Source organism: Ooceraea biroi, chromosome 3 (genome assembly GCF_003672135.1).
Source record: "Ooceraea biroi isolate clonal line C1 chromosome 3, Obir_v5.4, whole genome shotgun sequence".
Classification (NCBI taxonomy): domain Eukaryota; kingdom Metazoa; phylum Arthropoda; class Insecta; order Hymenoptera; family Formicidae; genus Ooceraea; species Ooceraea biroi.
The window spans coordinates 2742690-2757491 of NC_039508.1; the positions used below are offsets into that span (position 1 = coordinate 2742690).

General features: G+C 43.1%; 1 protein-coding gene across 1 annotated transcript; it reads left to right on the forward strand.

The window, feature by feature from the left end:
* Positions 1–553: 553 nt before the first annotated feature.
* Positions 554–9474, forward strand: LOC105281362. Its single transcript, XM_026968442.1, has 15 exons — positions 554–719; positions 2350–2413; positions 2740–3007; positions 3409–3595; positions 3896–4082; positions 4268–4356; positions 4449–4722; positions 5204–5285; positions 5373–5525; positions 6074–6269; positions 6366–6544; positions 7541–7904; positions 8217–8554; positions 8638–8949; positions 9065–9474. The coding sequence occupies exons 1-15, from the start codon at positions 554–556 to the stop codon at positions 9275–9277; spliced, it is 3072 nt and encodes a 1023-aa protein (XP_026824243.1). The 3' UTR covers positions 9278–9474.
* The last annotated feature ends 5328 nt before the right edge of the window (positions 9475–14802 follow it).

The following is a 14802-nucleotide window of genomic DNA, read 5'->3' on the forward strand; positions in this document are numbered from 1 at the left end:
ACCTGACCGGAATTCGGAAACAGGAGGTGAGGTTCTTCGGTCTCCAGGTATCAGGATGGTTTCGTTGGTTCGCCGGCGATCGAATGGAATCCAAATGTTTCCCAGCATATTAATGCTACACGTGCAAATATCCCCGGATAGATGTGGAGAGATAAGAGAGAAGAGAGGGAGGGGGAAAGAAAGAGAGAGAAGCTTGAATTGAGCTTCCCAGGATTGAAAAAGCTGTCAATTATAAAGAAATATTCAATACACTTTTTACTATTAAAGACTTTTACATTCCGCGTTGGAATGTAAAGTTGCAAAATGTAAAATAGTTGGAAAAATTCTTTATCCTGATCGGAGGTACCTTAAGTTCTACTTATAAATCTGGGAGCGACGTTTCTTCGCGAAGATTTCGAATTCTTATCGATGCTTTGCGATAATTCTTTTTAAAAGAAATTTCTTTGTTATAACTAAGAAAAATACCTTCTTTTCAGCGTTTCATTGCACAATTGTCTGTCTCACAAGCTGGCTTCATCCGGCCGGGAAGGGGGCAAAGTCGCGCGGTTCGGCAATGAGTCCTCCGCTTATCCTTATAAGAAAAGGCTTGCGATCGAGAGGACACGCTCCTGCCGAGCTTTGCGTCCTCGATCCTTCGCCAGACGGCGCTCGTGCAGCCGTCCAATTGCCTGATTCCGGGAATTATCTCGGGCAGGTCAATGCGGGTGACATTGACGGACGTGAGACGGTCAGGATCCGATCCGCGGGCGCAGGACGATCGATGCGAGGATGTCGCGGGGCAATCTGATGCAAGGATACAACTGTAAGTAAGACCTACCGCTCGCTGCCAGCCTCGCGAATGTTAATCGCGAGATCCGAGCGCGGGCACCGCGTGCGTCGTGAAAAATGAGCTCTGATAATGGCGGCTTTCGTTTATTTGACGCCAGACAAAAAAAGCCGAGGCCCGAGTCGCGAGTCGCGACACCTCGAGAGGGTCGCTCGCGTGGCCCTCCGATTTTTCATGGGAATATCGCGCGCGATTAATACTTAATCGCGGCGGATTTGATTATTACGGCAGTCGTGCCCCCCGCGAGTGCATCTCCTGGGCCGCGGCTGCACGCCATATCCTGGCTTGTGGATTTTCAGAGCCGTTGGCGAGCTTTTCGCGCGGGATGTCGTTCGAAGTACGCCTCCCGGTTTTATAACCGTGGTGTTATTACTTGACTGTAAGTTATCCCGTCCGCGGACGCAGCGGTGCCTGATAATGGGAGATTATGGCTGAGATATTTCACGGAAAATTGTATTGCTCCGAAATGCAATAATAAAAATTGCGACGTTAATACGTAAGCAGCAAAATGTAAAATTAATCAAGCTTGTATTTAATCAAGAATATTGACGCAGTAATTACAATGATTTTTGTTATATTTTTGACATGGGAGATTATGTATCACGATACAAATAACAGGGAGAAATCGGAGTTATATTCTTAGGAAAAAATTTAGGAAAACGCAGAGAGATAATTGTAAATTAATGATAGACGATATTTTTCTCACACACTGGCCGTGTGACATTTATCGATTATGGACTTAAATTTCGATAATTTCGTGATATTATTTAATTATTTGAGCACTCGAGTTTGCAATTTAACGTGTTATGGCTGTAAATTTAATTGTTATAATTAACAGCCATATATGCGGTAGTAATAAATGATGCAACAATGCACGTTGCACGCAGAGGCACATTATTCGACGTTACGCACGATGAACGCACTACTTGTAAATGCGTCGAAACTCAGGAACGAATGTTTACACGATGTAATATCGTGTAAGTCCCGAGATTACGCAACGCTGCGTGTGTGCGACGACTGTCGTATGTGTGCATCGAGTGCTGTAAGACGAAACGTCTGGCTTTATCTCCTTCAGTTTGCTTCGTCGATTGGCCGATCAAATTACCAAACAGTGATGTTTCCTCCATGGAGGATTCTGCTATAGCAATAAAACAGCCACAAATTACGTATCCACTATCTCTCAAACAGTATAATTGTTTAAACATATATCATATAATTCTTCCCAGCAAATAATTATATTTTACAGATTTCAAAACGAAACATTTTATTATCAGATAATTCCGCACGGTCTTGTTCAGTTGTAAATTGTTATTGATTGTATGTAAATGTATTGTTTTACATAGTTTTGCATCACGTTCTATGTATCGAAGGTTTTAACAATGACAATAACGTTTATTAAATCTAAAAAGAAAAAAAAAATTAAATACAATAGTCAGAGATGATATAAAGAATTCGTGTGGCGATACATGTTATTATTTTTACGATAAGACAATTTTCTAACTGAACGCTCTCCGACTTCGTAGGGGAAAATCACTACGACGATTCGCAGGTGCAATTTTCTCGTCCCATTCCGGACGAAGTTATCAGGTGAGTTCGCGCAACGTTCGCGTAAGCCGACTTAAGCGCGAATGCGAACTATTTTCCTCAACATGTAGAGAAGTTGAAAGAAAAAAATAGCCAAGAAACGAAGAAAGGCTACGTTTACCAAGCCGCCTAATTTTCCTATGACATTGTTTCCTCGAAAGAGCAATTAGTAATTATCTAGTGATGCTGCGTCTTTCGTGCGATTTCGTTCTTGGCTAGAGAGAAAAAGTGCATTAATTGAAATCCGTCGTAGTCCCGCGTACATTTCACCCTTTCATTTATTCCGTTACTAATTCCCTTAAATTTGTGTCGGCGACGTGGCGGTCCAGCGTTTACGAGGTTTATGTGAAGGAAGAATCGAACGCGGAGTCGAGGAGCGGAGATGCGCCGACCGTGTCGGGATTGGGCTCCACCGGCGACCAGCAGCTAATCCAAGTAATTAATCGTGGCAAATGTTCTTTCGATATCGACTCGCGATCACGTGAGACCGCTTTCAAGGAGGAGTGCATCGACCTGGATGCAGCCATAGACTCCGAGGTGATCAATATCGATGGCACCGTCACGAAACTCCTCGGCAAGGACGCGTTAAGGTACAAAGTAAGTGCCAAAGTAAGGTATCTTAAATATTTGTCGAACTATTAGCGCGGCGGGTTGTTTGCCCCGAGAGCGGGAGAGATAGGGGGATGCCGATAGAGCAAGTGCATATCGTTACAGCAGCGACAGTAGCAGCAGCAGTTTACATGAAATATTTCACTTCTGACGGGCGGCGTACCGTTTATCTTTCTGCTGCTCTTTTTCTTAGTCCGAAGAATTTCACACGGTGGTTTTTATGGTTTTCGAATTTTCGCCGGTATCCTCTTTGTCGTTTTTGAACATGGTGCAATCATTACGCGAGCATTGGTCGTGTGTAATGTTTTCTGGATGAAATTTTCCTTGTTTTCCTCGTCCCGTGTAACTGATACACATGTTTGTGAAAATCTGAATTCCCGGTTTTCCAGATTTTCGAGCAGAGCGTGAGCGCGCCGGACGAGAATGTGGTGGTGTATCCGCGTCCTGTTGCCGATGGGCCTTCTTCGTCCTCGACGACCCGGCTTATCGACAAGGATGATCCGCGATCCAGGCTGCATTTTGTAAAGTATCTAAAACGCGACGGGAAGACGCTGAAGATCTGGGAATGCGGCATTTGTACGTAACTTCTCTGTGATAATATCTAACTCCAACTAATCAATGAAGAATATTTCGCGCCAAGTATTCTTATGTCTCTCATTATGCGCTATAATAATATACAAAAATTGATACATCGGAGTAAAGCTAAATCAATGGTAAATGTTTCATTGCGGCTTGTATTATGTTTTCGGAATTGCGACCTAGAATTCACACTCGACTTTGTGGTGTCGGGAATAATTGCTTTTTAATGTTGACTCAGGCGAGACCGGCAGCTTGTTTTCTTTTACGAAAAATTTTTACGTTTAATATTCGAACCAGGTTCAAAAGAGTTCCGCCATCAGTACACCCTGATGAGGCACTTGCCGACCCACACCGACGAGAGAAACTTTAAGTGCGAGGCTTGCGGCAAGGCTTTCCGTCAATTGTCAACGTTGAGTCAGCACAAGGCTATACACAGCGACGCCAGGCCCTACGTCTGCGAATTTTGCAAGAAAACATTTAACAGGTCGGAGATCAGGTCGCTTCGTAGATCTAAGTGCGCGCGTTGAGAGGCAATTAAGCGCTCGAGCGGCGGGCAATCGATCTTCCGTATCCGTCGCGAAACTTAATTCGTCGCGCGCGAATTTGAGGGAGACGCGATTGCTTTACATTCTATCCGGTCCCCTCTTGCTAAAGTAATGAGAATTTCAGGGTGTCCACGTTAATCTCCCATCGGAAGACGCACTCGGAGCACAAGCCGCACAAGTGCCACGTGTGCGGCAAAGGATTCCACCAGAAAGGTATGAACGTGCATGTGACGCGAGATCACGGGAGAGCATTTCCTGCAAGGCGGTGCAAAGCGATTGTAAGAATTGGACCCTTCTCTTTCCAGGCAATCTGCGTAATCACGTGTTTACGCACACGAACGAGCGGCCGTACAAGTGCGATCTCTGCGGCAAGGGCTTTAATCAGATGTCGAATTTGGTGTGTCACAAGGTGAAGGCGCACGCACACGTCGACAGGATGCAGTACTCCTGCGGAATCTGCGGCAAGGAGTTTCCGCGCAGATTCGCCCTACGATCGCACGAGGAGTACAAGCACGGCATAAAGTACCGCAGCACCGGCAACGCGCAAGCTGCCGTGAACGAGCCCGATACTGCGAAAAAGTACGTGGAATAAACTGTGATTTTAATCGCGATGCTCGTGTACTACAAACAACGCGGACGTATAAACCGGCGGTGCGAGAATTGTATAATGTAAAAAACAATTGAAAATTGATTGCCACATGAAATATTCGCGGATTATAGATAGTTGATATCACATATATTATTTGATTAAAAGTGGTCTCCCGAGGATCGTCGTTGCTATTTTAATTGGATAAAAGAGAGATTTCATGTATAGCAAGAACAAAACTAGACACAAATAGGAGATATTAGTTACGAGGATTATAGGATGAAGTTCTATCGAATTTTGATAATCAATTTATACATTTGAATAGTAATTTATATGTTTCTCGTAATTAATTTGTTTTCCTTTCATTAATTTATATATTTATATTTATCTATTTCTAATTATTATCTCGTGCAACGCGAAGGTTGGTTTAATTATAGATATTCCAACGTGCGATATGTAATTATGTATTTTCAGCAAGAACGTTAGGATCATACAGTTGTTCAATGGCGATCGCAATCAACCGAGCGAATGCAAAGAGGAGGATTATTTCGGTTCGGTTAGTTATTATATATGTATATTTGATTCACTGCAAATATCACGAATTGAATTACGTAATTAGTTTTGAATCTATGTTTTATGAAAGTCCGACGTGATGGACAGTATCGTGATAGACAAAATCGATACGAAAGCGATGGAGATGGCGATGATACAGGGCCAGACTCCTTTTGCTCTCTACAAACCCGCGAAGGGTATTCCGGTGCTCGTTAAAGTCTCGCCAAGCGCGAATAATAAACACGTAAGTATATTTCTGATATAAAATCTCATAATTTTAAATTTATGTTAAAAAGGAAATGAGTAAACTGAAGGATTACTTATTTCTTTAGAAAATTATTTTATTTACAATGATTTTAAATAATATATAATTCATTTATTAGTCCTAATTAAAATTATAAAAAATTTATACATTATTCGTTTGAAGAAAATATTTTAAAGATAGATTAAAACTAATTTAAAATTTCTTATCTCTTAGTACTAGTCGATATTTTCATGTACTGATACACTTAATGAAGCTCGGGATTTAGTTGACTTCGCAAAGAAACTTGATTAAAAGTTATGTGTCCAATATTACAGTAAGTAAATTTGATGTCTCGCTAGCGCACTCGTTTCGTTTATATTGCCGTTGGTAATCCCTACAGCTCTTGCTAGCACAGTCGCGATTGCGATGGAATTGGACAAGGATAATCTCCAAGTGTGCCAATTATCATTGTTATTTAATTATTAACATTCGTTTTAACATTCGAGTTGTAGAAACTGCTCGCGACAATTGCATCTTATTTATCGCAGATGCTTACACCTGCGACCGCCGAGGATTTGCGAATGACGGGGAAGATCACCGTGAGTTCCTCCGAGACTTCGGACATCGACGGCGGCAAGGCAGTTCAGGTGAAAGTGCCGGTGGTCGCCACAGTGATGCAAAATATTGAGCCCGACGGTAAATCCGTCTTCGTTGTCGAGCCTCCCGGAGCGGAACACGAGCAAGGTAAGCTCTCGCCGAGCAGATGCAAAGCAGATGTTCTCAAATCTCTCTCTCTCTCTCCCTTTCTCTCACTTTCTGCGTAATTTCTCTCATCGCCAGACGGTCTGGTGACAACGTTGGACCCGCAGTTCTCTCTGCCCGAGCTTAATCGCAACGAGCCAGGTCGCCAGAATGGCCCGAACTCGGCTCCGTCGATGGACGAGTGCAACGAGTTGCTGGAGCTGGCCGCGCAGGGTGGAATACAGTTCGTCCGCGCCACGGAGGACGGTCGTTACGAGGTAATGCAGAAACGATTATCGCGCTCGCGCGTGAAGCTGCGTCAGCACGTTGGTGTACATACGGCATGTCTGCTGCGTGAGAATGGCATTTACTGGGCGATATCGATTGAGAGTGATATTGCTTGTTGAAAACTGAAACAGCCCCTTCTTTCCGCCGTAACTTGATCCAATTACCTCGACGGCACATCTCCGCAGTTCTTAAGAGGATCACGTGTGTGTTGGTGTAATGCGCCAGTCTGCGAAAGCGCGGAAGTAACTTGGTAAAATCGAGAAGAAAATGACTGTTGATATTGCAGCCATTTAACGTTTAAGGATGTGAATTCCCAAGGGTGTAACGTCGTCACTCGACATCTTTATCTCCGAAAGGGCGATGTACTTTTCTACGCGGAGCCGACATCGACGTCGTCTTTTCGATCGACTTTTCGACCTACCGTACGCGCGACACATTCGGCGTATTCACGTCAGGCGCTTCCATTCCTTTACATAGATTTCTCTATTTAGAGAACTGCCGCGCTGCCGTGCCTGCGAAACGTGCCTGTAACATTTTTCCAGAAATAACGGAATTTATATTTCGTGCTTCTTCAAATTTAGGTCTAGAAATTTGATTAATTTGTACATCCATAGATAGAAATCAGCTCTCAATTAAGTTCTAATTTGTGCTATGCCGTTTTAAAGTAATTTTGTAAAATTTTTTAATTTTTGTTTTTTACTGATAGAATTCACATTGCAAGCAAACTTTATTTAAAATCCTAGTAGGTAGCCCGTTCCTGATTTCCAAATTCACCGAGCCTGTCTCGCATGAAGAGAGCATTTCAGATAAAATTTTAATCATAATTGTAAAACGCATGAAATTATCATGAAAAAGGGAGAGATATACGCGACGTAACGAATTTACGTATTCGTGCGTGCGCGTCGGAGTCCGCGTTACAAATTATCCAGATCATGAAGCCGTAAGCAGTTCAATGCCCCTGCCATTCGTGCGCGTTATGGCCGCAGGTTATGACGAGCAGCGAGGCCCGCGACTTAATGGCGCAGAATTCCCACGACGTAACGATTCTTGACGGCGAACAGGCGGACGCAATCAATCTCGCAAATATACGCAATAACAACGAGGTCATCATCGGCGACAACGATAATCAGATCATGGTGCTGGAATCCGGCCAGAAATCCGCCGGTATGTCGATGGACGGCATCGAGATTCTCGAGGACAAAGACATCAGGATTCTCGAGGGTAAAGGCCTCGACGATCGCTTCGTGGATGGCATAACATTCCTTTCCCAGACCAAAATCGACGATCTCCTGCTGGGTCCGAAATCGCTGGCTATCGATGCTGACGGCGCTCTGGTTGGCCACGACGACGGTAAGCGAAACTTACTGCTACGTCCCGATTCGCAAGAATCTCTTTCAGGTATCCGCAAAACTCGCGCGTTCCTTCAAGTCTTGATCAAGATCGGTCAGTTGCTATTGTGTGACGGATGCTACTAAAAACAGATGTCGAACAATTAACGGTGAAACGATCTTTAGAAAGTTGCACGTGTGGTTTGAGGGCGTGAGCAGAAACAGATATGCGACACATTACATTTTACAGCTATGCCAAATCACAAGGTGCTAGGATATAATTTTGAATCAGCGATACACGTTCGTGATTCTTGTCAATGGTTATCGAACCTAGTGATGCCCGTGCCGTCCAGCCAGCAGGATCCAACGAGCATCCTGGGTCACCCCTCGAATCTATCCGCTGGCTCGCAGTCCTCGTTATCGTCTCTGTTAATGAAGAACCATCCGCCGTTGTCGCTATTGAGTGAGACACACCCGTATCTGAAGGGCAGTCAGTGCTTCACGGAGGACCTAAACATCCTTGGCGTGCCGCCCATGGACGATCATCATTCCGAGTACGACACGAAGCTGAAGCTATCTTCGGTCTTCGACGACGACTGCGATACGAGCGGCTTAATGCCTTTCGGTCAATCGGACATGAAGATGCTCGATTCGGAGAATCAGTGCATCAAGGTATATTATGGTTCTTTCAGGCTCGTTTCATCTTGCGAGTGCACTATCGAGCGAGATACGCTACGCATAAACAAATTTTGCAGCCTTTCAGCGACAGGTTCGGCTTGCCACCGCCGAGGATGTTTCCTGGCCTCAACGAGGTGAAGATCCTTGGTCCGAGGAATCACAGTCACGATTTGATGACACCGCAGTATCAGGAGAGGGTCCTCAGCCCTTTCGAACAGTTTTTGAGGAGCACGGTTGTGCAGACGAGCAGTTGCGTACCCGGCAGCAGCGACCCGTCCGAAGGATGCAGGAAGGAGGTGAAGATACTCGGTAAAAAGCTCGGCACCGGCATTATCACCACGACCGAGGAGGGCGACATTGTCAAAGTCGTCGACGATAAAGTTAAATTCGTGAGTAGTTTTCTCCGCGATAAATGAAAACTGATTTATAATATGTAAATAAAATTACTTTAATACAGTTTCTTTGACAAATTGATAAGATGAGATATTTTTCGTCTTTCCGCAGGAAACTGACACGATGGACCTGTGTGACAACGTCTTGCAAGAATGCGTGTCGCCACGACGGTTGCACCGGCAGCAGTCGATGGAGAACGACGTCGCGGACAACTTCTTGCTTCAAGTAAAAACCTTTGAGAGTAATTACGCTAAGAGCAACGAAAAAGAGAACCTTTCTCCGAACCTACGCAGGCGAGCAGTCCCTGCGGCTCGGATTTTCTGAATTTCGGCGGTCGTTTCGCTGGCAAGAACCTGTCACCCGACGGCCACCTCGAGAGGAGCCACAAGGAGGATCGCGGGGACGCAGGTTTCGAGCCTGGGGAAGTGTTAGATCTGGACTGACGGAATGCGACGAGGTACAGAATGGTCTCTCGCTTCTTGGAGTTACTTGATTCTTTGTGCCGTCTCTGCGGCTCGCATGCATAAGTATTCATTGCTTCGGATCTCTCCGGTATATAAAAGAGAAAGAAGGTATATTATAAGGACAAAGGCAATCAAATGCAACAAGAGGCAAAGCAAAATTGACATTTTTTTATAATTTTCCGTTTACAAAAGATTTAAATACGTGGATCGTACCTTTATCTTTACTTGCAAATATTGTTGTCAAATGATAAGTAATATTATTATGTGGAAATTATGCTGCCTGATAGTTTTTTAAATCTGAAATTTGCAATAGGCTTGAATAAAGTATCTTTCGAGAAAAACGGATATATTATATATACATATATACATATATATATGTATCGCGAGTATACATTTTATATAATGTGCCTATAAATCGAAATATTTAATCTCAGCTATATTTAATCGTCTCATTAATCTTTAATTTTTACACGAACACAGTTCTGGAATTATGCCATATTATCACTTTCGAGTTCTCTACACTGATTTACGTAACACGATTGTATAAATCAGACTAGTATTTTATATCTAGATTTAAATGTTAAAAAATAAAATGCAAAGAGAGAGAGAGAGAGAAAAAGATATAAACTCCTTCCAAGTTTTTTCTCTTTTGGTCTGTCGGATATAAAATAAAGCACGATGTATCGGTTAGCGTGAGGCTGAAAAATCATCCCCAGCGTTGCTCTTTTTAATAAATACGCGGGATAGAGATACGAAAGACTGCGGTATTCCGATACGATGGTTATTTAGATTTATTCGCGAATTCTCAACTCGGTAATATTTTCTCCGCGCGCGCGTGCCAATACCAATAGGTGGAGCGGTTAATACCGTCCGCCCTGGCATCCATCCTTGCTACTTGATAGTCAGCTCCTATTCGGAATTGCGCCGTCTTTTCTATACAAGCACAATCTGCTCTCGCTATTCGCAACTTTAGAGATCTAAAATCGAGACGAAAGAAAAATTGATCATTAATTGATACTCGTTAATTAAACAAAATTTTTAACATGATCAATGTGATTTCTCGCAAATCTTTTACAGAATGATTATTTGCGGAATCTAAATGCTCATTAAGTTAATTTTGTTTTTTATCTCTTTATATTTTACATTGATACTTTGTAGTAAAAGGCCCGGTAAAAAATAGTGATATTGATATTAGTGAGTACGTCACGATCTACCTATCGCGTGATATCTTACGCTCTGACTAGCCATTTATCTTCACTACTTGATAGTCAGCTCGTAGAAACCTTCTCTGGATTCAGATAGTACTGGAAAAGACTCGTAACATGTATTCCTGAAAACACAAGATAAGCGTAATAAATTATAATAAAGGAAAAGTAATGCGCTGCATTTCTCGGTATATCGATAAAATAATGTAACATTTTCTGATCACGAAATGCTCGATATTTTTCTTTTTACGCAAATTCCTACGGGAAAGATTTTATAGATCGTTGCCGGTCGCGAGTCTGCTATTTTCAATCTTAAGTTTAAGTTACATCTAATAGGATAGTCTGATAAATATAGTCTAATAACTAAAAACTGACTAAGTTGTAATGAAGAAGATTAATGTTGAATGAGTTTAATAAAATTTCAACTTGGGACGACGGCACGTCGCATCTGACGAAGGCGATGCATGTGCGCGAGCAAACGTGTCGGAAAATTTACTTTTCTCCCGCAAAGCCGGCAGCCCGCTGCTCGTCGCGCCTCGCAAATACGCAAAAATTAAGTTGTAAAAGTCGCTCTCCGAATCGCTCGCGTTTTCCAGCCACGTCTGCCGCGAGGAGGAGCGAATCCCACGGAAATTCCATTCGTTCTTCCTCCCTGCCGCGTCCCCCTGACCCCGGTATTCCCGGGGGTTGAGGGAGGGACAGGGAGCTGGAGAATTCGTAGCCTTTTCTCGGCTGCTTTGCATCGAATTATTTAAAAATGCACCCGACGTCCCGAGAAACATCTACTTAACTCGAAGGCGTCGGGACGGCGTTCTTAACGCGACGGGAGTACCGTGAGAACAATGGCGTTAACGACGACTCGTCGGCGACGCCTTACTTACAAAGAACGTGGAATTCGAGATCCGGAAAAGCCGACCGGGATGTTTACGGCTACTCTTAACGTCGTGGTATTCCCATCGTTCACGTAGCTTCTTTGTAATTCTCTGGTAACGGATTTTACATTTGGCTTACTCAATAATGTACGAGACAACCGCTTCTTTTAGGAGCGTATCGCGAGCGCTAATTGAGCATTATCGCATTTCCAATAAATCCATTACGATTCGTCGTGCAAAAGAGAAAAAAGATTAGCTGCCCATTCGAAAATTGCAGTGATGGAAATAATTATATGCGGCTCGGTGAGCCAATTGCATTTTCGCAAAGAGCCGAGCGATGAGAGTGGCCGGGGGATGAGCATTCTACCTGCTTTGCAACGTAATTGTGGCGAAAAGTATTTCTGCTAGCTAGATCACTCGGTGGGTCCGCGGTACACATACCTATAAAGCGGGAGAAGAACACCCCCTCGCCACGTTTCCTACCGAGATTTCTCCCGCGGGTATAACTTTGGCGAGCGAAACGGCCCCGCGGATTATCTGAGGAAGTGCGAAGAGGCTTTTAACTTGGTATAATTTATTTAAAAGCCGAGGGACTCGCGGGGAGGGCCGGCCGCGAAAGGGGAATCCCCGAAGAAACAGCCTTAATTAGCACGGACTTTCTTACCACCGGTGGATTCCTCCTTAATTTTCGCAGATGAGAACCGCGCACCGCGATCCACCGCCCTTCTTTCCCGCGCTTTTTCTCCGCTGCCCAGCCTCTCGTCATCTTCTTCTTCGTCTTCTTTACGACTACTCTTCATCCTTCTACCGAGACCGTATCGTTCACTTGAGCGCGTCTGGCAATAAAGAAAAATCCTCGATGTTGATTAAATTCCGCAATTAAGGGAAGCGATACTCGATTGGAACGTATGAGAGATTTGTGCAGGATTTAACATGCGCTAGATCATGAAACTTGAACGTAATACGATTTCGCGAACTTTGCATAAAATCTGTTCCACATTTATTACGCTACGTGATACACGGAATCAGTTTTAACATATGGTGCAGATTTGATGAAAACTTTAATTAGGAAGAAAATTAACAGCAAAGTTGAAAGAACTTTTGTGAATTTAAGATTAAAAGGATCGACAATACAGCCCAGCTCAGTGGTTTTCTTATTTTAAAGGATTTTATCACGAAAACGTAACGTGTGACATTAGAAGAATATTAAAAATTGATAATCAAGAAATAATCCTTTTATTAATTTTAAATCTTTTTATTTTACGGGATATGTGGCACTTTTCATTTTAGAGATAAAGTACACCGTTACCGCTTGATGTCAACCCTCATAACGGGGTATCCACGAGATGGTTCGGAAAGCTCGCTGCAAAACGACTAAACACGACGTCCGTGCGCACGTCTGACGACAACTTTTCTCCCTAACAAAGTCAATTGACGGCGCCGTCGTAATGTGCTGCCTACTTTGGAAAATTCACTTTAAATTTCGTCTCCTTTACGAGCCTTTCCTTTCTACTTTCCGCGGGACATTACTTCCTCTCCCTCAGCCCACGCGAATTACCTCGTCGGGAATTCACCCCTCATACACAGCTATTTCGCAAATTCGATCTCCCTCTCGACAGCGCGCGAGCCTCTCGACAGAGAAAAGGAGAAAGAGGGAGTCAGTGGTGTGACATTAAATTAAACCGACTCGCAACACACCGCGTATATTCTATTTGAATAACGTTCTAACGTAGCGAGGGCTTAATATAAGAATGTCACAAATAAAATTTTGAAAATAAACTAGAAAATATCTTTTTAATGTGAAACAATAAAATAATTTATTATCCAATATTTTAATCTAAAATAGTAATGCATATTTCAAAATATTCTTTGCTCTTGCTCAGTAAATAATTTATTCCTTTTGCGATCAGCAAAAGCCAGAATATCAGCCGGGATTGACATGGTAGAGTGACGTTGTGCGTTTGTTATTAGATTAGGCGTATTGTATTATGCCATGCTGAAATGCTCTAGTGCTAAAAAGAATCGTACACGGGGACGAAAGGATACAGTGAACTGTTCAGTCTAGTAGAAATTTTCCCAAGATGCCGCCTTTTCTTTTAAAAGGCGGGAGACGCGAGCACCTGACCTGACCCAATCTGATTTCAGTCTACCCGAAGGACTACCGCGCAGACATAAGGCTTCTTGGCTGCAACAGAGTAAAAGGAGTATGAGAAGTTGAGAGAGAGAACCGGAAATGAAGCTGCAATTCGCTACGACAAATGTTCGACAAATGTCGTCATCGGTGAATCGGGCGCAGTACGTTTTATTGGGTTTCATAATTTTCCACCTCGTGGATCAATACAAGTAAATGCTGAGTAATAAATGCAAAGAAAAAAGAAGCAGCGTTTGACTTTGTCACGAAGATATAACGGTCGGACGTTTTTAATATTCATTGCCTTACTGATTTGCTGACATTTGATTAGGCAATAAACCAAATTGAAACTCCAATTCCCCCGATTATCATATTTCCCTTTCAATATTGGCGCTTCGGTTCTCGTGAAATTCAGACAGAATTTGTCAGACGAATGTTGACGTTTCTTCGTCGGCCTCACTTTGGCTGACCATGGACATTTCTTATTGCTCGCAATCAGACGAACGGCAAAATGCAGTCTTTCCTACTGACGATAGCAAACTCTATTCGATGCTTTTTTGCATGCATATATGTATCATGGGGGATAAGAAATATTAGACTTCAATTTTCAATAACTGTTCAAGAAACAAAATTTTAGCAAAATTAGCAAAAATGTATAGAGATAACAAAATTGGCGCATATTTTGGACGAATGTAATTCCTAGCAGTTATTAATTAATATTATCTATTGATTTATTACCGATTACAATGCAATAATGCAGTAAAAACTTTTAAACCTCCATTATCTCTTTTTATCTCGCGATAAAAGAAAGAAATAATGAAAGGTGAGATACAGTACTTTTATCCTTCAAACGACTCTTTTACGAATCTTACATTCTTAGAGCCCCAAGAGTTTTATTCGCGACGATCGTAGTGCCGGAGGCTTTCGGTATCTTAACGACCGCCTCGTTGCGGCCTTTTGTGAGGAACACCCGACATATCATGACGATTCCGTTCAAGCGCGTCTTTACGAGCGGCGCAAAAAAATTTATAACTCCAAGATGGAATTGGATCGCGCGGTAAGCGCCCGTCGAATACTGATTACGCGTTGCACTACGTGCGCGCACACACTCTTGCGAGACTCTTGCCCAATCTAGGAGAAAGATGTCTCAACCTCACGATAGTTGCAAGTGCCGTGC

What these genes read in the sequence shown, in the direction of transcription:
- LOC105281362 (XM_026968442.1), top strand. Translation starts at nt 554, where the DNA reads ATGAGTCCTCCGCTTATCCTTATAAGAAAAGGCTTGCGATCGAGAGGA. An exon ending in ATTCCGGACGAAGTTATCAG is followed by an intron (nt 2,414 to 2,739) that starts GTGAGTTCGCGC and finishes GTGGCGGTCCAG; the next exon opens with CGTTTACGAGGTTTATGTGA. An exon ending in CGGAGGACGGTCGTTACGAG is followed by an intron (nt 6,545 to 7,540) that starts GTAATGCAGAAA and finishes TTATGGCCGCAG; the next exon opens with GTTATGACGAGCAGCGAGGC.